General features: G+C 42.9%; 1 protein-coding gene across 1 annotated transcript in view; it reads right to left on the bottom strand.

Annotated features, from left to right (window-relative positions):
* Positions 1-21,234, bottom strand: part of mcu (mitochondrial calcium uniporter) — a 49,941-nt gene extending 28,707 nt beyond the window's left edge. The window contains exon 1 of the mRNA XM_068568437.1: positions 21,090-21,234. Within this exon, the coding sequence (XP_068424538.1) occupies positions 21,090-21,206 (117 nt within the window). The 5' untranslated portion in view covers positions 21,207-21,234. The remainder of the gene's footprint in view (positions 1-21,089) is intronic.
* Positions 21,235-25,697: the final 4,463 nt, after the last annotated feature.

A 25,697-nucleotide genomic window follows, 5' to 3' on the forward strand; every position in this document is an offset into this window, starting at 1 on the left:
AGGAGCCTCGGTTTAGCGGTGATTGTCTAATTACATATTTGCTGTGTGTCTTTTCCACAAACGAAGCTCCAATCCGTATAAATAGATGTGGGCTTAACAATGTCTTGCCGCACATGTTTTAACGCACCCAATTACCTTTCTTTTAATGACTTTCAGATTTAGTCAATAACGACTGAAAAGGAAAAGAAAACAATATCATGTTTTCCATTAGTAACAGTTATGAATGTATCTTGATACAAGGAACGTTTGGGTAAATTAGGTCTGCCGTGTGTCTCACATTCATCGGCTATCCTCAGCATCCAGGCCTGTGAAAGTTCAGCACAGGTCAACCTTGGACATGAGCTTCCCTGCAGAGGTGCTGAAATAACGAGCATTAATGACATTTCATTTTGTCCTCCAGCTCCGCAAACAAGCCAGAAGTAACTCTTGAACTGTTGCGGATAGTTATTGAAACGCACTGTCCATTGTTCGTTATTGTGTTTGTCATGTGTTTATTGTGTCTGCTCAACACAAACTGGAGCTTTTGAACAGAGTGTCTTTACCATTAGATAGGCTAATGGACCGTGGTCGTAAGATAGCATGACGCAGCAGAATTCTTGCCTCCTCCTTATCTTTGCCAAGTCAGACTTACAGCATGAACTCAAAGGAGAGGCCTGTATTCAAGACTCAAGGGAACTATAAGAGTCTCCATGAACTGCCAAGAGATTCTCCTCCGGTCTGCTATTCTGCAAAGCAGCAACTAGCGTTTCATCAAATTGTTGACGGTGTAATGTGGGAACTCACTGATGCTAGTTCTCTGCCAAACCACCAAACTGACTCATTTTCATTCTGGCTGCGAATTCAAGCTGTGACAATACATTTACAAAATAATATGGCTGTATGGGTCAATAAGCTCCCATTTAAAAAAGGCTGCAGGTTTTACTTATTGTGCAATAACTCTGAGACTAAGGTGTGCAAAATAAACACCATAGCATTAATAAGAAACTAAATACATACATCAAATTCTGTTGTTTTTTTTTGCAGAATCACATGGTGTATAAAAAAAATCCATATATTCAAGTAAGATTATTTTTTTATTTCACAATAATTGTATGTTATTAATGCGAGACCATAAATACAATGGTATTTCCAGACTGTTAAACACAGAACAAACCTGTGCTGCTGGTTCTGAGCAATAATTTAGTTCCCTTTGTCTGAGCGGGAGCGGTGAGCAGATCAAACTGCTTCAGACGCACAAACATTCATGCGCACAATATAAAATGTTACAAAACATAAAGATTCAAAGCTAGGGGTTAATGATTCAGAAGCTTTAATGTCATTTACGATGGGACAGATATACCGTGTGCTCCGGCTTACATATATGAACCGTTTCTGACAGACTGCTGTAACCTCTGCACCACCAGCAGACGACGTTCCCCGTCTAGTTCTGTTGGTTCAATTGCCACAGAGGAATACAACCACTCTCTCTCTCTCTCTCTTGCTACCAACCACAGCACACAGGGGACAATCCTACAGAAGGTACGCACACTCAAGACCCACCACCTAATTCTCCTGATAGAAGAGGCACCAGCTGACGACACCTTCTCTTTGTGGCTAAACACAATAAGCAACACTCAGGTGAGGAGGCCGACCTATTTTCTGCTGGCAAAGTGGCAACTCAAATGTAACAAACAGGAAAACATCACACATTGTGGACACTTTGTGGACAAGTCTTTATATGTCACAAAAGGCCTTTATAGGGCAATATACTGGTTAATACCTATTAGACAATAAATAATGGACATTTAAAACGCAGCTTTTTACCAGCTTGATGTTTTATAGTGTTAGGAGCACTATGTTTTTTTAAACTTTTAATTAAGTGTTTACCTATTGACAGATATTTTTCAATGGGAAATTGTCAATATCATTTACAAAAAAGTAAGAATATATTGTCAATGTACTTGTAACCTGTCTCATCTGGACCCAGACACGATTTCAGGGATCTTTGACCTTTCATTTCAAACTTCCGGGAACAGCAGTCAGAGTTAAACAGAGTCAGAATTAAAAAGGCTCAAACGGGGACAGGCAGGGTCGCGCCAGGAGATCAGTCCCTGAAAGAGTGCTGGCGAATGTGGCGTGGAAAACCGAAGCGCAATCTGGCAAGGTGTGTCCGGGAGAGAGGAGTCTATATAGTGGCCTGATTCATGATCAGAGTCAGGTGAGTGAACAGGTGAAGGGAGTTAGACTGACGAGGAGGGAGTGACTGACAAGTAGAGTGAGGAGGGTGTGGAGCTGAACTGTGACAGTACTCAATGGCTGTGTCTACGACCGGACACTTGAGCACTTCGAGCACTGACTTTTAGTGCTTAGGGCGCCACGCTGACAAAACCGGCAGAATTCAGTCCACTAAAAGTATCCAGACGGCGCACTGCAAACGGTCAAAAAATGCAGCGTAAAACGATGGACACTAAACGAGCGCCATCTTGGATACGTGGCGGAAGAGAAGGAGCCCTTTCCCAAGCTTTTCATTAATTTGTTAATATGCTGCTGCCGCGATTGTGGAGGTGTTGCAGTTTCCACATGGGGTGGAGGAAGGGGTTAACAAGGGACAAAAAGAGCGCAAGAAGTGCGTTTATTTTGTCAGTTTTCGTTTTGCGGGTATCGCGGTCAGATTTGCGTACGTCGCTCCCGGCTAAAGGGTCATTTATACTCGGGTTTTACGCACGGTTTGAAACCGTCTAAAACCAACAGACATGATGATATTATCATATTATCATGAGGAAATTCTTAGTCTTATTTTCCAACAGTGGCGCAAGAGAGAAACATGTTGAAACACGTTAAGAACAATATTTGAAAACAAGTCAATGAGTGGCCTTTTGTATGCATCAACCAGCCACATCACGTGTGTCATACTCCTCGTCACAGTGAGGAAATTAGTGACCACGTGCCACAAATAGATTCATTGATCGACTCACATAGATAGATAGATAGATAGATTTGTTTGTGACAGCAGCAAACAAAGTTACATAGGAGACATACAAATATTAAGTATGGAAATTACTCAATATATACAAATTACAATAAAATAGCGGAGCAGAACATATTGATTTTAAGAAATTAAATAATACAAATGCAACGTATAGAAAGTATATACAGTGACTAACTAAATGACAAAAGCAGTGCTAGGGTTATCGATGATTCAATTGAAGGAGGTTCTGGCCAGAGGTGATTTATTATAAAGCTTGCTATGAGCTTGCTGTTGCCTCGAGACCAATCTCCATGGGTCGCAGACACGTCAGAAACAAACTTAAGGTCTTCTCAGGTAACTCCGATCCCACCGACTACTTATCATTACGCTTCACATGTCATCAGTCTGATGGGTTTGACACCTGACTGCCACCTGATCTGCAACAACTCTTACTGGAGTGTTAACAAGAACTCACAGTCAGGGCCAGACTCCAGGATTTTGTCACCTCCGCACATTCCCCTTGCCTGAACTGACTTGATCCCCTAACAGCTTTAATCACTGGAAAGGACTCATCAGCATGCAGCCAGAACACTCAGATGTCTCCTGATGCAACAGCTCAGATTGGCTAATGGTTAATCTTAGATGTCACAGACCATGCTAAGTTAGCAGTGGAATAGGCCTGTGGGTTTGCTAAAGAAGTGTCAGTCCGTGTTTGTCAGCACCGTCCACCAGAGAGATAATCTGTAATTATTCAACACTTCATATGTACAGGAATAACTCAGGGAATCCAGCTGGGAGAATTTGTATATAAACCATTATCCAATACGTTTTACTCTTCCAACCCCCAAAACTGCTTTCGATAAATAATAAACACTGGATCCTCGGTGGGGGTTGAACTAGCCTCTCAGTTATAGAAATAATATGACAAAGGGGTCGAGCAGGTGTCAGAACATGGTGTGACCACAGCTATTGTTTTGGCTTACTTCAATATTGGCCGTATTACAGAAGAAGGTAAATAGAATAGAAAAGAGGCAAGACAGACATTTTTACCTCCCCCATATCCTCTTGCCCTCAACTATACAGAGCTCTTTAATACATACACACAACGACATGTCTGTTAGGTTTTCTCTTTGAAGCCAGCAGGCTCTGCACACTGCAACTTCTCAATGTCTCAGCACCAAAGTAACCAAGATAGTACAATTTAAGTGATTCACATTCTTGACTGGCTCTCTGCCCATTCCCTTATCTTTCTTTCAGTTTTCTCTTCCTGCCTTGCTCATCTGTCCTCTCTGCAGCTCGCTTACGAGAAGGAGAAGGGAAGTCAACCCCAAGGAGATGTGGGAGAGAGAGAAGGAGGGGTGAGGGATGGAGAACGCGGGGAGGCTGCTAGCAATCACTGGCCACAGAGAGCAGAGATGAGGGAGTGAGATAGGAGAGGGGAAGATGAGAGTTAAATTAAATTTCCAACACATTAAGCACACCCTTTTATCTAGTGCATGCACATGCAGGGTGAAGAGGGGCTGCCGAGTGACCACTATCAAATGAAAGTATTTTACAGCAAAGGATAACTGATCCAGTTACAGGGATTCCCCAGATGTTCCCCAATGACAAGCAGACATATAAAGGATAGATAGCAATAACCTGTCCAGGATAAGCCATTGGGATGTGAAGGACTCAAACTAATGACATCCTAGACACAGTCAGACTCCCGGGTGAACCCAAAAGTTAACCTCTTCTCTCAAGGACATGGAGACGTTTGTGTGTACGCCTGCGGATGTACACGTGGGTGGTTGTGTGAGCTTTGCTGCAAGGCTGGACAAAGAAATGACCGGAGCCACGCTACAGGGTTCCTGCAAACCGATACACAGCAGACAGAAGGGGAGAGGGCTGCACAGTCAGTGACCGCCGTCGCCATTCATCACTGGAGAGACGTGACGCAACCACGTCCCACCCACGTCCCACCATGTATTCACGGAGACACACACATACGCAAACCGGGTCATTGAGGCAGGCAGCTGCTGCAGCAGAGATAAATGGGCGGGCTAAAAACTGCCTTCATTCATAATGGAATACGGCAACAAAGCAGCTACATCCCTAGGTGTCTCAGGGACTATAAGAGGAGAACAGACAATGAAAAGGAAAGGAAAGCAGGGGTAGACTAGGACAGAATAAGGGAGCTGTGTAGGCAGCACAGAGGCCAGTACATGCTAAAAGAGGTCAGACATCTATCATAGAATATGTGTCAGATTCGTTGCCCCAGCTGCTACCTATATAAAGCTCGGAAGGGTTGAGAGAGCAACACCATTGTTGGTATTGTTGCACAACAATGGCCTGGAAATGTCACAACAAACGTTGCTGACCTGAACACTCTTTCAAAGGCCCTGCTCCATCAAGCTTTTAGAAGGGAGGACCTGAGGTCCAGTATACAAGGGATAGCTGCATATGAAGGAGTGAGGAATGACCAGAAAAGGATTTAAAGTCAGCACAGTAAGCTTTAATGTCAATAAATGTTGTAAGGAATGTGCCGTTTGCTTTATCTCCTACAAAAGACACATAAGCATCCAAGCGAGCTGTGGAGATGAAGCTGGTGATCAGCAGTACTGAGAGTAGAAGTGTGGGCGTGAGGAGGAGGAAGCAGAGGAACATGAAGAGAGACGGAGTGAGTGAGCATCAGAGAAGAGGAGGGACTGCATGAAAAAGAATCTGTCTGAGTGTTTGTGTGTCTCTGTTTGTGTGTGTGTGTGTGTGTGTGTGTGTAGTCGTTACAAAGCAACAAAGCAAGCATTCCTTGGCATCAGTGGAAGCCACAAATAGCAAGTACCACCTATTTACCCAGTGCTATATGAATAAATAAACTTGGTAAATTATAATATTGGAACAGAAAATGAAACATTTTATCTTCAGTCGATACCAACATTCTGTGTTTACACAACTCGGTATAAACACTCGGACAAAGTTGTATATATTAAAGAAAATGTGGCTTACACTCAGTATTGTCGGCTTCCCAAACTAAGTGGCTATAATTCTACATCGCCAGCAGAAAAGCAATAAGTCCTGTATTCACACATTGTGGGTCTCGATAGAATAGGAAGCAGTTTGCTAACATGAGTCAGCTGCTGCATGAGCACAAAAGGACACACCTTATCCACACACCGTGTCTCTGCAGTTAAGTCCAACTCAAGCTGTGCAACCATCAGCACATCTCCAGTCACGACACTCTTTTGGCCTCCTGATGGATGAGTCTGGAGACTGGACACTGCATCCCCACCTTTAGCTTCAAGTTGAGCCCAAACCGCAACTGTAGTCCAGAGGTGCTCAACCATCGTCTCTCGCTCCATCGCCATGCAGCTGATGTTGGAGTTCACTTTCACACTGATCTCTACTATCTAGCTTAGAAAGTTATCTTTTGAACCTGTTTTCACTGCTCAGTCAGTTAGACATTCTGGCTTTTTACTTCAAGTGCTTATTGGAGAACCTTGTGTCTACTTCTCGATGAAAATCTTCTTCTTTTTTTTTTACAAAGATTAGGAAATATATTCAAGCAGTGCAGTTAGTGGCAGTGTGCGCTCCATGGCAGCTCTGACAGCTTGACGGAGTAGCAGCAAAATTGTTGCCTCCACCTGCTATTTTTGAGTGATTATTGTGAATGCTCTGATAAATAAATGTAAATAAACAGTACATTGATTGATGATACGTTCCATGAGTTTTTCTCTACCCATCAGCGGAAATCCCCTCATGTGCACGCACACTTTGACTCTCACAAACACAAACAATAAAATATGTTCCAAGGCAAATAATATCACTGATACACCGGGCATAGAAAGTAATATATATATACACATACATACATACATACATACATACATACATACACACACCTGTGGCCTCCCCTTGGCGTGGGGAGAGGTTTTCGCAGGCGCAGCTGTGCTGCAATGTCATCTCCAGAAATATATATTTATAAATACAAAACGTGATCTGTGAACTACAAGAAGCCTAAAGAGCGGAACTAACAGGAAGTCATTTTTTCTGTGACTTGCCGTGTATACTCTGAAGGCTGCCGACAACTGTCCGTCTTGATCGCAAGTCAGACACTCGGACAGTTTCAGGCTGCCTTCAAAGTATACACAGGAAAACCCACCGCTTCCACCCACAACACTTGGCTGAAGGGCTTCTCCTGCACTGCAACTTTTATTCATTTTATTTATTCATTTTTTCTTGACCGTTTTAATGTTTTCTTAACTGTTTTCAACCTGCTTTTGATGGTTTTATGTGAAGCACTTTAAATCGCTTGTTGTTGAAATGTGCTAAACAAATAAACTGGCCTTTCGCCTGCAGTACATCCTTCTTAAACCGGCTCATCATAGCACACTTGATTTGTGGGCATTGCGAGGTTGTATATCATTTCCGCTGCATGTATCAGGAAGTAACTGGGCTGACTTGAAATATCATGGCCCTGCTTATGAGCTGCTGTTTGTTAGATAATATTAATGCAAATGGAACACGCTGTGCTGCTCCTTCACATCAAACATTTCCCATCAGCAAGACCTCTATGCTGAAGCATCATTGAGGGCTTCATCCAAACGGTAACCTTTGCTGACTTTTTTTCTCATTGCAGTTACTTTGAAGCAAACCCATCGGTCAAAAGCTTAACTTCCCTGCTCACATCACAGGTGCTAAAACCAGTAGTCCAGTTGTTTCGTAGGTTTTTCTCCACCAGAATCTGGGGAGCACAGTCCCCATCATTCTGATCAATGTATACTAGTCTGTTTCTATGAGCCCATGGAAGCACAGACACTCACACTCACCGTGTGCATTCTTCCCCTCTAGGCTTTTGTGGCAATTGTACAATAAGTTAAACATTGAGCAGCAGTGACTCTCTTCCATTTATATTTGACAAAATAATGATTTGTATTGAATTTTGCATCAAAGGATGTATAAACTTGAAGGAAAGCCTCAAAGACAATTCAATAATTCAAGACCCGAGTGAACACTGCCTGTGCAGCGCAGCGTTACATGTCTTCCAAAGAGGCGACTGAATGGAGGAAAGTGACGAGAGGAAGCCTTTCCACTGAATGCAGGTCTACACACGGAACTGTACCCCATCTTGGACGTTTTTGCATAGGAAGCAGAGAACAGGAGACAATGAGATGAATAACCTTCAATTCTCTGTTGGCAAAAGGACATCTTGCAAAGTGTTACCCAGGCAACAGGAGCACTAGGACTTTTGAAACGCTCCAGGAACCTGTGTGTTTACGTCTCTTCTCACCTGCAAAATCAAACTCCACTTGCACCCGCACTTTGTGGCCTTGGTTTCTGGCAGGAGAATTACTCACGTCTTCCTAATGTTGGTGTAAAATATCTGGATTTACAAAACAGCTTAATACATTGTAACTTTTGAAACGTTGCCTAAGGCAGCAAACAAAAAAAGGCTTTGCAATCGTGTTGCTATTACCTGTCGAAAAAGACGACGCTTCTAACCTAATCTCCAACTCCTCCAATCCCCCCCACCTCTCTTCCCCTCTTCCCTCTCTACCTCCTTGCTTCCCATCTAGTTCATGTTAGGTTGGGCTTTCCCGAGGGTTTCCCTCAGGACCTGGTTTGATAAAGGCTCAGGCAGCGCCAGTTGAAAGCTCAGCTGGAGGTGCTTCACTGATCTGTTCTGCTGCTAAGCTCAGCCGTTCTGCCTCATCACTGCTCAACTATTTTCCCTGGGAAAACAACGACCGGGCTGATACCTGGTGTCTGTCTGGCTGATTTGATTTCCATGCAGCGGGTGTATGGAGGAATAAGTCGGACGGTGACCTTTCTCTGACAAGCAGATAATTGGCTTCTCTCTGCGAATAACAGAGAAGGCATGGAGCCCTGGTGCAGATGTTCTATGCAGCAGGCAAAGCACCACACAAGAGACACAAATATCTGGGTCAGAGAGAAGTGTATCATCTTTTTATTTGCAGTGGAAAGAGAAAAAATGTTGTACTCCAATGCCACAGCCCCGCCCCAAATCAATAACCCGGAAACCACAGTTACACTCCGTTGTCCACAATAGCAGGACAGGGAAGCGAAAACATTCAAATAATTCAAATTAGCTGCCACATGCTGAATATGTGGCCACTTCCACATACTTTAAGAGCAACCTCATAGAGCGCAATTATAGTGAGGCTCGTGACTCATGCAGGCTGCCAGTGTGGTCATGCAAAAGCCTCAGATGCACCTACTCTTAGAGAAAATATTATTTCAATCGTTGTTTGCGAGGCTGACTGTCTGTGCATGTGGGTGATAATAAGCGAGATAGAATGATGTAAACATCACAAACTATGGTCTGCAGCAGCCCATTTCATGTTGCTTCCCAAGCAAAATGGGGGAAGCAGCTGCTGCTGCAGTGCTCAGAGGAGCACACTTGTTGTAGTTTGGCTGTTTCCAGACGCTGTCTTGACAATATGTAATGTAAATACATACTTTTTGCTAAACTCACCAAGAATCCTGTCCTCCTCAACGGCTCGACTTTTTGATCACACAGCCACAGCACACAAAGGAGCGTCTCCATGGAAATGCACTTCACAAAGTCTCCTCAGTCCTATTTATAGAACGGTTGGGGCACCAGCTCGCTGGCAAAGGATGAGTAACCGTATAGTGAGAATGGAAATGTCTCGTATCTCCACAGTGCTTGTCTTCATTTTCGCAGTTTCATTTCAAATCAAAAGGCTTTGAACAGGCCGTTCGCACAAACAGCTGACAAACAATCCCCGCTCGGCATGAGAGAAAGCCGGTCTTAAGTGTGTGAAGTTGTGGGGAAGCGGGTGTGCATTTCAAGTTGATGCAAGGCCTGCAGGTTACGCATCAAATGCCAGACAGCAGCGTGAAGACAGCAGGCAGCGGGAGTCTCTGTGGGCCGTTGCTTTTTGACCTGCCGCTGTGGAATGAGGACGAGAAAACCACGGGCGTTTTTGAGGTCAACAGCTTCTTCCCCCGTCTCAATCAGGACACGGGTGCGAGGCAAGTGTGTCTGCTTGCTAAAAGCACATGAAGGGAAATGAATAAATAAAAAGATGGATAGTTCTCATTCCAGGTCTGAGCTGGGCGAGTATATGGCTACAGCAAACAGTCTCAGCCTATTAAGAAAGCAACGAAAAGAGCTCCATCTCAGTGTCTTTAAGGAAAGAGCCACAATCTGAAAACACCGTTGGCGCTCAAGGGAAAAATCCTCCCCAATCGAGCAGATAGAGCTAATTAGCATTAGGCTACACGACCGTCACGCTTATTACTACCACACTGCAGTGGCACCACAAAGAGGAGCTCCTGCACACAGCATGGTGTTAACGCAATGACTGAGAACAACAATTAGGACCGTCGGCTTTCATTAGGAAGACACACTCACTCTCAATGACTGCTAACGAGACCACGAGTCGCCCTCATTTCAATCAAACATCACCAAATCTGGAGTGCTGCCGTTGTTGTTGTTACTGGATACATCTCCTCTTAAATGCCCTGATGCCACTGTAAGCCAAGAGGTAAATGCTCTTTCAAGCCAAAAGGACAGAAGAATGACATCTTCCATGTCGTACTGTCACATGGCCTCATCAACAAAAGATTACAGGAGCAGATATATTTACATAAGCAATTTACTTATTGCCTTGCTTCCCGTAGGTTAAATGAGCAGAGACTAGATTTTATCTCTCACACGTCTTCCCCTAAAAGTCCTTTCTGACTTTCATGTACAAGAAGGAATAGGCCGCCATGGATTGGTCATTGTAATGTTGGCTGAAATGACAATATATTTCTGAGACAATGTATTTATTCACTTTAAAAGGGGTTTTATTTCCATTCCATAATGCGGTTGCAGATCCATTAATGCGGTATCATTGATTGCATTAGGTCATTGTGGTTCCACTTGACATCATCAGCAGTGAGTAAAGTAAACTCATTCAATGCACTAACCGTACAGTCATGTTACAGCATTTATAGTAGCTATGCAAACTGAATGCCGCTCTGGATCATTTCTTTTGTGATGTACAACTGTTTTGTCACAGATAAGCATCTGAGATTAAATCAATCAGTATGGGTGAATGGAAAGTTGAGAATAAACAGCAGTACATCGAGTAAACACTAATACCACATCAATATATCAGACAAATATGGCAGGCTTGGCAATGCTTGCAAAAAAAAAACAAATAAGAAGAGGATCCAATAGGATTATCTGGTCAATACCTTCAGTCTACACAGGAACACAGAATATCATCAACTTGACAAAAGGCTCCAGAGTGCAGAGGCAGCAAAAGGCAGCCGTATCCCCCATCATACCACCACCACACTACATATCTGACCGCTCCCCACCTCTCCCATATACAACCTCAGCTCAGCTCTCTGAAACAGGCATGCTTATTCCCCTTGTGTCTCTGACCACTGATCCACTACTGATATAAGTTAATTGAAAGAGACAAGGCTCAAAGCTCAGACCCCTAATTCATTTAAAACTAGCAGTTAAGTAGTCAGAGGAGACCGGCCACCTATCTAGAGGAAAGCTATTAGAGTCCTCACTATGCATAGCAGCAGAAAAACTGTGCATGCACACCAAAAAGCACTCAGCTTGGGTCGTGATCGAGCTTGTCGTAACGCGAGCGAGAAATGTTTGGCCCGTCTCTGGGCCAGCTAATCATTTCAAATAACACAATATGACTTGAGGGCTTAGAGTCCATTGTTTGTCCGGGATGTGTGTATTTGTTTGTTTTCTCCATGGTGAATCCCCCTGTGTGCTTGTGTCTACCTTGGCCCTGCTACAACCTGGGTAATTACAGTGCAAACAAACTTGGCGCCGGGCTGAGCAGAGAGTCTTGCTTTCTGCGGCTCTTTGACTCCTTCCGTGTGCTCTGAGGCTGATTAATCTCACTCCACTTTTGCTTATGTGATGACCATCATTCAGATAACACAAGACGGCTCGTTCCAGGCAGAGAGCACGCTGAGAAGGCCATTTGAAAAAGCTAAGTGGGACAATACAAGAACAGTTTTGTGAGTCAGCAAAAAGGGGACTCGAAGCTCCCAGAGACACAAGAAGCGACATCAGAGCCTGTTTCACTTGAACATACTATGTTAGTTGTGGGTGGGAGACATCCCATTTCCTTGTCATGACCTTTCAGACCACATGTTGTCTCCGAGCAGCTGCCAAGCAACCACTTATTTCTGTTTGCTTACTGGGATACAGTCGTTTCATGTTTAAATACCCCCCGGCCTGTTTCTTTCTTATGAGCGTGCTGAATTCTAATGGAGGACACGTAAACTCATAGTCAGAGCAACATCTACAGACAGGTGATGCCCAGATATAGATATCTTATTCATAGAAACGTGGTTATGTATGTAACTTTAGTTGTATCACGTACAAGTCACAATAGCTTGACTGTCATTCACAAGACCACCCAGCCAACATTTGATGGAGGGGGTTGAGCGTGGCATTGCCTCGAAGGGAACCAGGGAACATCATCAATAGCTTAGAATTACTGGATATTCTCTCGAAAGAAAATCAAATATTTGTATCTTGTGATGAACACTACACTGGGAGCAGGATCATAGTGCTGACAGTGTTCAAGCCTTACATGTTGAATGTTTTCCCTTCCTCATTAAACAATTGAAAAGTCTGTTTTCCCTCTCTTCGCTGGTGCAATATAACATTACTTGGCATGTTTTTGCCACTTTAGAGCGGTTAAATAGCATGAAACAACAGCAAAGAAGTTTCACACACATCTCCTCAAGCGTTTCCTCAAATTAATACTTAGTGTTATTCAGGATTAACAAAATCCAGAGTGACTTTAAATCACATTTCTAGAAATTGTGGAGAAGGTATAACAATGTTATGCTCCTAGATCCTGATAAAAAAATAGACTTTTCTTTGTCATTGTATATCTTTTGAATTTGCTTTGAGAAACAATGTGTGATTTTCACATGCCCTTTCCCCCTTTAATTAAGGAGAGATGACAAAGCTGCTTGCTTCATTGATTTGCTCCTGGCACAAAGCGTGCAGTATATATAGTACAGTATGCATTTTTACATAATCCCTAATATCATGGCTGTAGCTAATGCCTGGCGGCCACCACGGGTAGAAAAGTGAGCTGGTGCTGAAAAGAAACAACAAACGGCAGCCTGCTTGGCAACTGGCCTCACTAAGCCGCCACGGAGAGTGATTTCCTCTCAAGTCGTCTCCCACTCGCCACAATGACCTCGACACAGGGATGATGTCGCAGCCCTCCATACATCCTGTTTAACCATGACCAGTAAAGCTCTCGTCTCCCTGGCAAACTAACGCCAGTACGTTTCCCAACGCTGATGAACTCTCGAGTGCACGCAGATTTTCCCTCCAGCAGAGTCGCCCCATCTGTCCCCGGAGAACAACTGGCTTCATCAAAGGAGACACTGGCCCGCTCGCTCAAATCAGCGGGCCTAAAAAGGTGGAGCAAACTTGCAAATGTCACGTCCTGCTTCCATTACACGATGTCAATCCAGCAGGAACAAAAGGGACTTACGTTTGTGTGCGTTTAAGAGTTTGCAGGGGTCCCCTTTGAAAGTGACACGTTTGGTTATTTGTGCACTTTATCTGTCTTTCAAGGTTCCTCTGCTATTTTGGTTAAACTTTAACCTAATGGAGCAGAATTGTGTGCTTGAATAGTAATGTATTACCTATTCCTCCAGCTGAGACACTTATTTGGGTGCACCAATAATTTACAGAGTAATTACACTCAAATGTGTTGTCAGGGATCCTAAATGCTCCTGTTTCACCGTCATATACGATAGATCTCATTAGATGCATTCTTCTAAAAAAAACAGCAGCCGTTTGGAGGGTACTAATATTCACAGCTATTTTAAAATTGTCAGTTCTACCAAAAAATGTGAAAAAGCAACACTTGATAAAGCAGTTTTTTTTATCTACACATCTACTAATTCAAAACTCCAATTTCCAAGCCAATTGTGCTCTATAGTTAGACATCCACAATCATCCCGTCGGCTGAGCTGGCAGCGAGATGCGGGAGCTGTAATGAGACGCAGCCCAGTGAAAGAGGTGAAACTTAGGCTGAGGGAATCCTCACATCACACAATCCCACCACACAGCCATTACTCCAGCAGCAGAACAGCAGCCATTCATTCATGATGCCATAAATTCCAATTAAGAGCTGCATCACCGTTGACAGCGAAGCCGGTTTCTTCTCTCTTCCCGCCATAATTCTCCTCTTGCTGCACTGATTGGATAGGATTGTTTTCTACTTTAAACTCCGGATGCACCGATACCAATATCGGACGATACCAACTCGGTGTCAAAGGGACGATCTAATTTCTTATATTCTACGTGAACACAATAGAATGAATATATATATATATATATATATATATATATATATATATATATATATATATATATATATATATATATAAATGGTCATTATGCCAGCTGAAGAGTTTAACAGCTGATCGCAAGAAACAGAAAGCAAGCAGCAGGAGCACAGACAGGACACAGGAGCTGGTCAATGAGAACATAATTATAATACATGTAGTGGATTTGTGAAGAACAATTACATTATAAAATAGATATAACTTTTAATTATATAAAAAAACTAAATTATATTTTAAATAGCTATAACTTTGTGATTCTGATTAGGCCAGCAGAGAAGGCCTAGCTGGCCCTGACGGCCCGCCACTGATTGGTGCATCACAATTCAAAACAGCACTATTGTAATTCTGTCAGATTATGTACTGTGCCATATCATTCCAATTCAATAAACCAGTGCAATTTCGATAAGTGGGAGCAGATTTGGGGTTCAAAGCTCTTTAATGGGGTTATTATGAGAGGTTGAACACACACTGTTTTTATACTTACATTAGTCATAAAGTCTGTCTAATCTTGACACAATGTATTGGGTTTCATCGATCCCCGCAGTATCCATCCTACTCTACCGCTTGTATTATTCACCCTGAACTTGAATAAACAAGGGTAAAAACAATCAATACTACCTGAAGGAGAGCTCGACTACGACCTTGTCTCTCACTAATTAGCAGCGTATTGGGGAGTCTTGATATTTTGCAAGGCAAACTTCTTTCAAACTGAACTCTGGAAAGAAAACAAGGTGCGATCAATTTGCGAAGGGAAGCAAATGCTTCTTGTCTCTTTTCTCGCTTTAGGAGCCAGTAAGGTTATACCTCCAACAAGAAGAGATGTAGAAACTCTCAGCTAAGATATTATCATACCCACATAATGATTGTTTTGAATTCAAGGTCATCTTACTTTTAAGGTTCTGCATGTATATTCGACTCCCTGCACCTCATGTTGTAATTGTGTTGCTTCTGTGTGGTTTTATGCAAACTAAATGTGCCAATTCCTAAAGAAGCCCACAACAACACAAGTAGCACATGCAGTATCTAAACTGCCAAATTAAAACTGTATGGCCGCATACAGCATGATACAAAACTGTTCAGTCAGCAGAAACACAGTACTTAGAACTGCAATACTTAATAGTTGCAGCTTGTTGCTGTGTGGCGGAAACTAACTGCTCCGGACCCAGTGATCCGCACAAAAGGACAGCAGAACCACCTCAATCAGGAAAGCTTTCCCATAACTGTCACACATTTTATGACAGATCATCGGGGACAAGCCGACCTTCATATATGCCAAATCTGGCCCGTCTAGTTTACACTGCTCGTTTGGACCCGGCATTGCCACAGATTAGTTTCGCTGTCCCGATAATGAGCCTGATCGCATATCTGTTGACATGAAAAGGCTGTGCTGCTGGTGGCCTTCAGGTTCTACTCACCTGCCCTCCTGGCAAAGGACGCCACCAGCGCAGCATCCCAGAGATGAGAGGGGGTAACCAAGCGTTGCCTCCATCCATCCATCATCGCATTACACACGTTGGCCTAGTTTAATGTCCTTTTCAGACTTCACTGAAGACACGCTGGGCCACACAGAAATACGGGAAGCAGCTAATTAGTCGACGCCAACAGCAGACGTTCACCAGTCATTTACTACTTCAAGGGTGAAATCCCTTCCAGAGGACTAATGAGGACTTTGTCCGTCACAATAGTCTCATCCACTTACCACATCTCCATAATGAACAGAAGATTGCAGATGCATGTGGCCTCCAAATTCTCACAAGGAATCAAAGCAATATAATAATAATTGTAATGTACATACAAACAAGAAGACATTGTGGTTGCAGCAGCTAGGGTCGCTAAACACAAATAAATACAGATATAAAATACTAGTACTGAACCTGCAGCTTCCAGAACAGTTATTTTCAACCGCGGGGCAAACAGCTGGTGAGCGTGCCGAGCAGGTGCTGCAATGTGATGGACTCGGTGAGCACAGGGAAATTAGAAGAAGCAAGCGCAGGGGAAATGGGACACGCTCTTGCATATGTCTGGAGATCGAGCAGAGCTGAGAAAAGCAAGTGGCAAAGAGTTTGTCCCCCTATGCCCATGAATCAGCTGAATAGATGCAGTCAAAGTGACAAAATGCACAGCTGTTCATGGGCCATGAGTGAAAATAGCTGCAGTGGAACCTGTTTCGCCATGAGATGTTGAAATGGGATTATCATTGCTACACAATCACAACAAAGTTGTCTGAAATATTTATTTGCCTGAGAAACACTGCACGTCAACACTGAGCGCTCAACTGTCTTTCAGACCTGGCAACCTAGTTGAATTGAAAACGGTGAGAAAGATGACGGATCCTCTGGAGAAAAATGTCTAAAAGAGGGTACAGCAGAACAAATGCGCCACCCTCGGTTTCATGCCGGGTCAGCCATACAACACCCGGACCATAGCAGACACTGGAAATGACTCTGGCTGGTGCTTGAGCTCTTTGTCAGTAACACAGCCACTAAAACCACCAGCATTTCACCACTGTACTGAGATGACAAAACACAATTCTGGACCATGTGCAAGGAAATTCGTGGCATTTTCACGACACTGCCGTGAGATGTCAAGACTCAGGCCAGGTGGCCAGTCACAAAGCCAGACCAGTTCCTGACAAATCCCACACGGGTTCTAAACGAACAGTCAGAATATAACATGTCGACAGGGTCGTGTTACCACCCAGCTTTGAGGTTGTGTGCTCAACGCAGCAGCCAAGTTGTCCCAGCACAGTTATAAAAAGAGAGGAGTTTTGCTTCAATAACATTCAAAGAGCAATGCATATTTCACAAGTATGATTTATTTCCTCACAATAATACCTCTCTATTGGTTTCTTTTAATTAGGAAAGACAAGAGTGGAAGGTTACACAGCAGACTTGTGATGATAATCAAATGATTAATTTCTTCATGTTCACTATAAGTCCACCTTTCACTTTGCCTTCTTTCATCATCCAGCTGCACACACACAAACAAATGAGAGCAAGCAGCAGTACTATGATAGACATGCGGCGTTACTAAAACAAAAAAGGTTAAGATACTGGAGCAACATGGCCTCATTTCATGGAAAAAACGTTCACGCCCATACAAAAAACACGGAACATACAGGAGTCACACAGCTTGTGACAAAGTCCAGTTTTTACTGGTCACTGAAGTCCTCCAGGAACACAAACACAACAAAGGGAATGACTGCATCATTCTGTATCTGGACATTGGTCCAATATGCCTGGCTGACGACACGTGATTGGTTGCGTCTCCTCTATTTCCTGTTCATTGCTCTGCAGCCCTCCATCTAAAACTCATTCAAACACTGGGCAGTCACTTGTGGACTGAACAACTCAGTTGTTAGTGGGGACAGATGTAAAACTGGCTAAAAGAGAGTCAGACTGTGACGTTTCCGAATGAATATGAGCATGATTATGGGGTCAAGACGAGACTTAGCTTGACCAATGTGCAAACAATTGATGTCTCATTCAACTTTTTCAAGAACATAATCAACACTATTTTTGTTGTAAAGTACTGAATATCTAATCCTATTTTGTCATGCTGATAGCTCTATGTTTTAAATGATCATTACCTAAATGTCTTATATTTTTATCATCTATAAGGCTCAAGATGACCACACTAGTTTGTTTTTTCACATCTTTTACTGTAAAGTAAAGAAGCACATCATAAAGCAGTTCATTCATACTGTACAGTTGGTAGAGGGGACCCTTTAACCAAGCCAGTTTATACTGTATGCTGATAGTGCACATGCTAGCATGTAAAGACCAGTAGGAGGAATATGGCACATGGCCAGAATGTAAAATCCAGTCACGAATCAATCATTTTTCTAATCATACCTTTGACTGACTCACTTTGCCGGGCAGGACAGTATGAAACCCAGTGGGAAACCGATCAATTTTCTCACCCACAACAGAATAAATCCTCTAAGTTGCACTTCATGCCCATTAAAATCTGTGTACAAATAGTTATCCAATATCAATGAAAAGATATAAGAGAGCAGCTGTGCTGACCAAAGATTATTAAGAGTCCTTCCCATTAAGGTACCAGACATGAAATGAGAAGATCTGCAATCATCATAAACCTTGATGATCATAAACAGCCAATCCAGCTTTATTTTCTGTCCAGGAGAGGGTCATTCACCTGTCAATCATCAGAAGTGAGAAAATAGAATAATGACTTAGCCCTGACTGAATGAATGACAGCTAATGACACATTTCATTCATTATTTCATGCCAGAATGTTTGGTCCTCCATATAATGTGCATTATACATTCATGAAACGGCCTGTGTGGACAGGTTTATCAATCATTCAACCATCTTATCACCGCTCGAACAGACAACAGCCACAAGCTGACAGTCACTCTCTTATCACACTAATCCGGATAACTTCTGTACTGAGCCTGTGAAGGCAGCCGGGATAAATTAGTTTACTCCTACACTGATTGGATTAAAAGCCAGGAGTCGGCCTCGACCCCTGGCCTCCAACACAACAGCCACCAAGTGCTCAGCTTTGATGAACAAGTCGCCTTAAAAATAAACAAATCACTTAAGAAAACATGAATTGATTTCACTTTCTTTTTTTAAAAATCTTAACCTATATTTTAAAGACAATAGACACATTAGCTCAACATACTCATACTATAGAAAACCCAACTTCAACCTTTGATTCACAGCCGCTTTACAAGCACTGTTGATTCGCAATGACTCAACCCAAATGCCAAGACAGCAGCATTTTGTATGACAGCTGACTCAATAGTAATCTGGTGCAGGTTAAATGTGAGCCTTGAAGCCCACGCTCTGTTTTGCATCCCTGGAGAGTTGACCCATCTCTGCAGCGCCTCGTTACTGAAGCAGCAGTCGGAGCTGTTAAGTCTACTGGCTGCTCAAAACTGCTCTTACATGTCCCGCTAACAGACACTACCTGCTTAATGGAAACTCATAAGTATGTGTCCCACTGCAGCTTTATAGACACAAGTCTAAAAACGGAGAGTCCCCACTCTGCGGTGAAGGACAATGAATACAGCAGCTCGGCTGTCACACAGTGACAGGCCCACGTTAGGATCTGCAGCAGCAACGCTTCGTTGGACAAAAACACAATATGACAGGCAAACAAAACTACAACCTGTGCAGGCTGAAATAAAATGAAAATGAATTAGGGCCAACTCTGCTGAGCCACAGCGAGCCACAACCCTGTTTAATCATTTAAGGTTTAAATTGGCCTGTGTATTGTAGAAGAGAGGAGAATATTACCTCCCTATGGGGGCAAATGTGTTCCATGGTAATAGTTCACAGTGGGCATGATGGACCACGCAAGTCTATTCTGACAACTACTTCACCTCCAGGGTAGCCATATAACTCTACATGGCCTGTGAAGTGTGTGAGTGTTTGTATAAGGAGGGGGAGGGAAAACACAAGAACGAGTGAAAGGTCATCAAAAGACAACTAGAGTAAGAAAAAGAAGGGGGGAAGTGAAGGTAAAAGAAAACTCACTAAACATCTCAGCAGTATTCTACAGTGAGAGGGACGTTCTGCCACGCGACTTCCTCATTCTTCATATTCAAGTCCATCCTGTGCCTCACCTCCCTCCTCACGCAGCTGCCGTAAAGGCTCAGACTTTGAGGCAGTAGGTCACAGGGGCAGGAAAAAGATGTGCAACCAATTTATTGTGAAACACATTCATACTCTGGTGAATGGGAGCATTAGCTTTGTGAAAGACCTGCATGGGTTTTGCAGGAAAACCCATGGATCTCCCAGTTGAATGGGGAAACACCCACAGGAAGGGGAAAACGGCAGGCTGGCTGGCTGGAGAGTCTGACATCATCCCCAAGTGTGGGCTTCCATGTTTCTGCAAAGTCTCATATGTGTGTTTGAGTGCACGAATAAACAGCGAGGATCACCATCAGCCTCTCACACTGCACAACTGTAGTTGTCCTTTTCCTCTGTAGCTGTGGACAGACGTTCATTATCCTGAGTTGTTCTGCTGCACCACACACGCGCACGCGAACACACACACACACACACACACACACACACACACACACACACACACACACACACACACACACACACACACACAGGTAGAAGCTAAGAGGGATGAGGGGGAACCATCGGTCATGGACGGTCATCCAGACAACCCCTCCCGGAGCTGCAGCCTCTGCTGCTCACGTCAAACGTCCTCGTTGCAACAGCACCAGAATAAGACACCCATCCCCTTTCCGTCGTTAATCAGACCGATCCTATCATCTACTGCAGAAACAATCCCACACAATAAAACAGGATCGCGTTCAAATTCACACACAGAACAACAACCAGAAGAACGAGAAGAGGAATACGACATGATGTCTGCAAAGTTGAAGGACACGAGAGATACGAGGCGTTGTGTGAACGCGGGGCAGAGTGTCTGAAGGCTGGTTACAGTAAACGGCGGGGCAGCGCCAGTGGGGTGTTGATAGGCTTACAAAAAAAAAAAAAGAAAAAAAAAAACTGCATTGCCTCTGTCAAAGCTCTACACGTCCCACTGTGGATATAAACAACCACACGACACCGGGTTGGGATACACATCATGACTCATCTCGTGCCTCACCTTTCCGTGAAGCGTAATCAGAAGAAAAGACATGAACGGAAAATCTTGAGGCTAGTTAGCTTTACTTCCTTAGCCAGCCCAGCCACCACCGCCGCGCTCTCTCCGGGTCCAGCCAGCCTGCCTGCCCGGTCCTACACCTCTCCCCGTGCGCACCAGACGTCCTGGGACTTACCGGTCTTATGTGCTGATGATGTCGCTGCGAAGAGACAACAAGTGCGGGGAGGCTGCCGGCCACCGCTCCGCTGCTCCGGGACAACAGGAGTACTGATCTGCACACTTTCGCAGCCATCTCTGTAGTGAAACCTCGCCGGGAAGGAGACTGCTGCGGGCGGACAGAGACGCACCGAAGGGAAGAGGGAGGGTGGTGGGCGGGTTGCGGGGCTGGACTACGTACGGCTTCGTACACATGCCCAGTGTTGCGCCAGTAAGGACACCCTGATTTCCTGCTGCTGGCTAATTCAAAACAAGCGTGCACCGACTGCATGGCATTTGTCGCACCATCAAAAAAAAAAAAAACGCCCGTAATTCAGCCTCTGTGTTGCAGGTCACGAAAGTGTGATCGCCATAGAGAAATGTGAATTAATCACAAGTGTGCGCAGATGTGGCAGTGAACACAGGGACAGTGGCCTAAAGTGGTGTATTTGGAAGGACGACAAGTTAAAGTGTACGTTCGCTCCATTTCAGGTCACAAGATATTATATTGCACACATATATTGCAAGATAAATGAGGTGAAGCCAACAATTATGTGATAGTATTAAAGTGAAAACAGCAGAAGATATACAAAGAAATGGTCTTCCATCAGTATTGGGTACCACAGGGACTCCCAATCAAAAAATAAGGAGATTAAAACACACTACAAACTCAGTATTGAGTTACTTTTTTCAGTTTACTTTTTGATTAATCCCTACTGGACTATTACAGGGATTGCTACCAAAAAAAGTACACAAACTTAAACTCCTCAGCGATAGCTGCGGTCAGAGTTTCTTTCTTTCTTTTGTTATTGCATATTTATAATAAGTTTATCGTGTCTACACCCACTTGCTCAACCACAACTAAACAAGGCTCTGGCTCAAACTTCAAAGATCTTCCACTATCCTGAAAGACACATGCAATATAACTTCCGAGTGTGTTCAGCGACATCTTGGCAGTCTCTAGCCGTGTCTAATATTAGCTTGTCCTTGAGTCACTCTCGTGACTATGTTCCAAAAGAGCAGCCTACAGGACCACATCTAATTGCAATGATCTTCAGTGACTTTTAAACAGCACGTTACTTCCTGATGCACGAGCATTCTTCAGTGTGCATGTCCCAAGATGGCCATCATGAGGGTGAGCAGTCAAGTATAGTGTGTATTGTTTTCTCTAGAATCAGTCAACCACTATAAATGTAGGTAATGGGTCTGCTAGGTCAATGAATGTTAAGGTGACTCCCCTAAGTGGAATGTAACACGTTCTCCTTACTATTTGACCTATAGTCTGTCACAGTGCCACCTGCCACACCTGTGTTGGTCAAAGGAAAATCCAGATAGCATTAATTGATGATGTACACAAGAACATTTTGTAACTTTTACGATACGATTGAAACGATAACAAGCGTTCATGCCATGGCTCAAGCTTTCGAGAATGAGAAATAGACACATTAAAAATAAGATAAACAAGGAAATAGAGATTTAGTTGTTCTGTTGTTTCTTATTATTGTCTTCTGTTTGTTTGTGAAATGCAGTAGTAATATGTCATTGCTCCAAAACTCATCCCAGTTCCTTCTGTACATCTTCAGGTGCAGTGCATCGAGCTGTGTGGGCAATGCAATTTAAATGCAAATACTCAGCCATGGACACGGCCTCAAGGCTCCATTGATTTTCAAAGCAAATCTTTGTGTGGTGCCAAATACTACCAGGCACTGGTTGAAATAAACGTTGACAGTATACCGCTGTAACTGTTCCATGACAGTGTGCCGGTGCATATACGGTGTGTCAGCACTGCAAACAAGAGAAGCTGCATTTAAGATAAGATAAAGTTTTGCATGATTTGCAACATTAAATCAGTGTAATCAGCACATAAATAGAAGCTATTCAAATGGTAATTACTTAAATCAGACCTCAATATCTGAGTTTGTTAGATCTTGATGCAAGCTATACACAATATGCTAAATGATTACACCAAATGGATTCTATTTAATTCTCCAATAAAGCACTTTATTTTAAAAGTATGCAAACAATCTTTCTACAGCAACTGCATGACTATTGTAAAATATGTGAAATATAAATAACTCGGCAATTTCCCAGCATGAAAATAGATAGTAACAGTGCAGATACACAACAATAAGATTAAACACTGGTGGTGCCAATATTCAACGAAAAAAGAGAAATTCCCAATTATAGTTCATTTTGGACAGACATTGATTTTCATTTTAAATTGTTCCTCATGAATTCCAGTTTCAAATGCATTAATGTTCTGAATTATGCAATTATACATTATGAGCATGGCAAATTCACATTAATCTAGATTTATGTAATTCAAATATCATTTTTGCTGAAACTAATCGTTTTTTCAAAGTTGTCTACAGACTGTGAAAAAAATGAAGAACTTGAAGAGAGACAGAACTGCACCCATATCTCAAGGTCATAAATGGATATATTGAGCACAAGAAGAGGTGCACACATGTGCGTGCGTGTGTGTGTGTGTGTGTTTGTGTGTGTGTGTGTGTGTGTGTGTGCGTGTGTGTGCGTGTCTGTGCATGCATGCCTGAAATGTCTCATAGCAGCAGAAAATAGCCCCTCCCATGGGTCTATGAAAAAGGCAATGCCCAAAGCAAACATGCGTGGGTGTAACTATTTCATCACACCACCAATCCATCTCATGTAAACACAAACCTAATCAGGCAATGTATGCTGCCTTTCTTTTGTCTTGCTTACTCTTACGATGGCTCACAGACACCAACCATTCAGCAATATGACCTGAAACCTGAGCCTGCTTTTGTCTGCATGACTTAACTTGAGCCATCTTTCACCATTATAGAGAGCTACAGCTTGTGGATCAAGTTTCAGCGTATAGTTTTCATCACAAAGCAGCTCAGCTGCAGCCTTATCTCGGGTGAACAGAAACACAGAAAGTTAGCACTCCCATATAGATTAAGTGTGTTCTTAATGTAGCACTCAAGAATGAGACACCCTCTTCGGCTAAACACAAGTCACAGGGGTAGCAACATTGTCATTACGAACCTAAATGAGCAGAAGCGACTCCTTTGCAGGCCCGTCTTATCACCTGCACCACCTTTGTACCGCCACAATAGCAGGATGGATGTAATCACCATGTAATGCTATTGTTAAGATTACCGTTGCAATGCAACGCAAAGACTGCAGGGTAAACAGTTACCTTATATGAACCTTCAACCCAAATAAAGTCAGACAAATGGGAAGTACAGAGTAGAAACTTGAGTAACAGAAAGCTGTGGTCTCATTAAAGGTTTACATGAGTTAGTTGATGCCTAACTTCTAGGCCAGGACACTGAACCCTACAATGAAAGACACCCTGGACACTGTGACAGATTTTTCAAAACACTCTGGTCATGAATACTTTAGCAGCAATTATTATCCAACTTGTTCAGGCTCAATATCTGAGTATGTATTTTGCATGTGTAACAGAGTGCTATCCTATGGGGTGCTGATTAGTTCCATTATCCAAACCGGTTTGTCTTTTAGGACAATTTCAAGAACTGATCTCAATTGTGTTATGCATATTTATGAGAAAAATAAAAAACTGACATAGTGATTGTGAACAAGATGAATGGCTTTTAACCAGAGAAAATAATGCACTTTCATTATGGGCATCTCGACTGTGCTGAGGTTATTACTTTTCTTAAGCTATTCTAATTCAATATGAATTTTCAATAGTTGACAATAACATATTCTATGGCCCTTTTGATAAATTGCTTGCATTAATGAACCATGCACTGGAGGTCTGCAGGCACAATTAAGTAGCCTCCTTTATTTAAAAAAAAAGGGAAGGAGAGAGGAGAGAGAGACCTAGGGGGAAGTGAGGAGGAAGATGAGGAGGAGGAAGAGGTGGAGGGGGTATTACAATTGCTTTAATGGATGATGGCAGAAAAATACAAAGAGATTAGTAAAGACAATCATTTGGAATAAGGAAAGCGGAGATATTAGTTGTGATGTATGTATTTTATATCATAGTGCTGTTAACTTCACTGACACTTTACTGAAAACAGTAACATATGAAGCAACTATAAAGATAGCATACAAGCTCACAGAAAACTACAGATGTCCCTGATCTTTTCTTTTTTTTTTTTTTTTTACCACAGGCCGTCCACAGGTCATTACAATAGTTGTGTGGATTGAAAACTATAGAGACAAAACGCTCAGATCGTTATCTCCTTTGTCTGCACAGTGTTACGTTTCTAAATGCAAAACAATCTTATTCTCTTTGCTAATGTTTTGAACAGTCACTGCCGTATAGCATTGCATTACATCTTTACTTTATTCATAACCTCATTACCATACGGTCACACCAAGCTAAAATTTTATTTACACTTACACTGGTTGTGACATGTCACACATCCAGTTGACTCAGCAGCTCCCCAGCTTTACCGTTCACATTATACTTTCAGACCAGCGAAATATGTATTCAAGGCAACAATTAGAAGTGGCACACAGCCAAAGGGCAGATAATTTAGTTTTGATACATTTTGACACTGGAGGTCTTTGAAGGCATGCATGACTGACACTAGAGACCCTCTTTCTCAGCTCAATTCAGTTATGTTATTCA

Source organism: Clinocottus analis, unplaced genomic scaffold, assembly GCF_023055335.1.
Source record: "Clinocottus analis isolate CAN_PGR_092001 unplaced genomic scaffold, fCliAna1.0.p SCAF_8, whole genome shotgun sequence".
Classification (NCBI taxonomy): Eukaryota; Metazoa; Chordata; class Actinopteri; order Perciformes; family Cottidae; genus Clinocottus; species Clinocottus analis.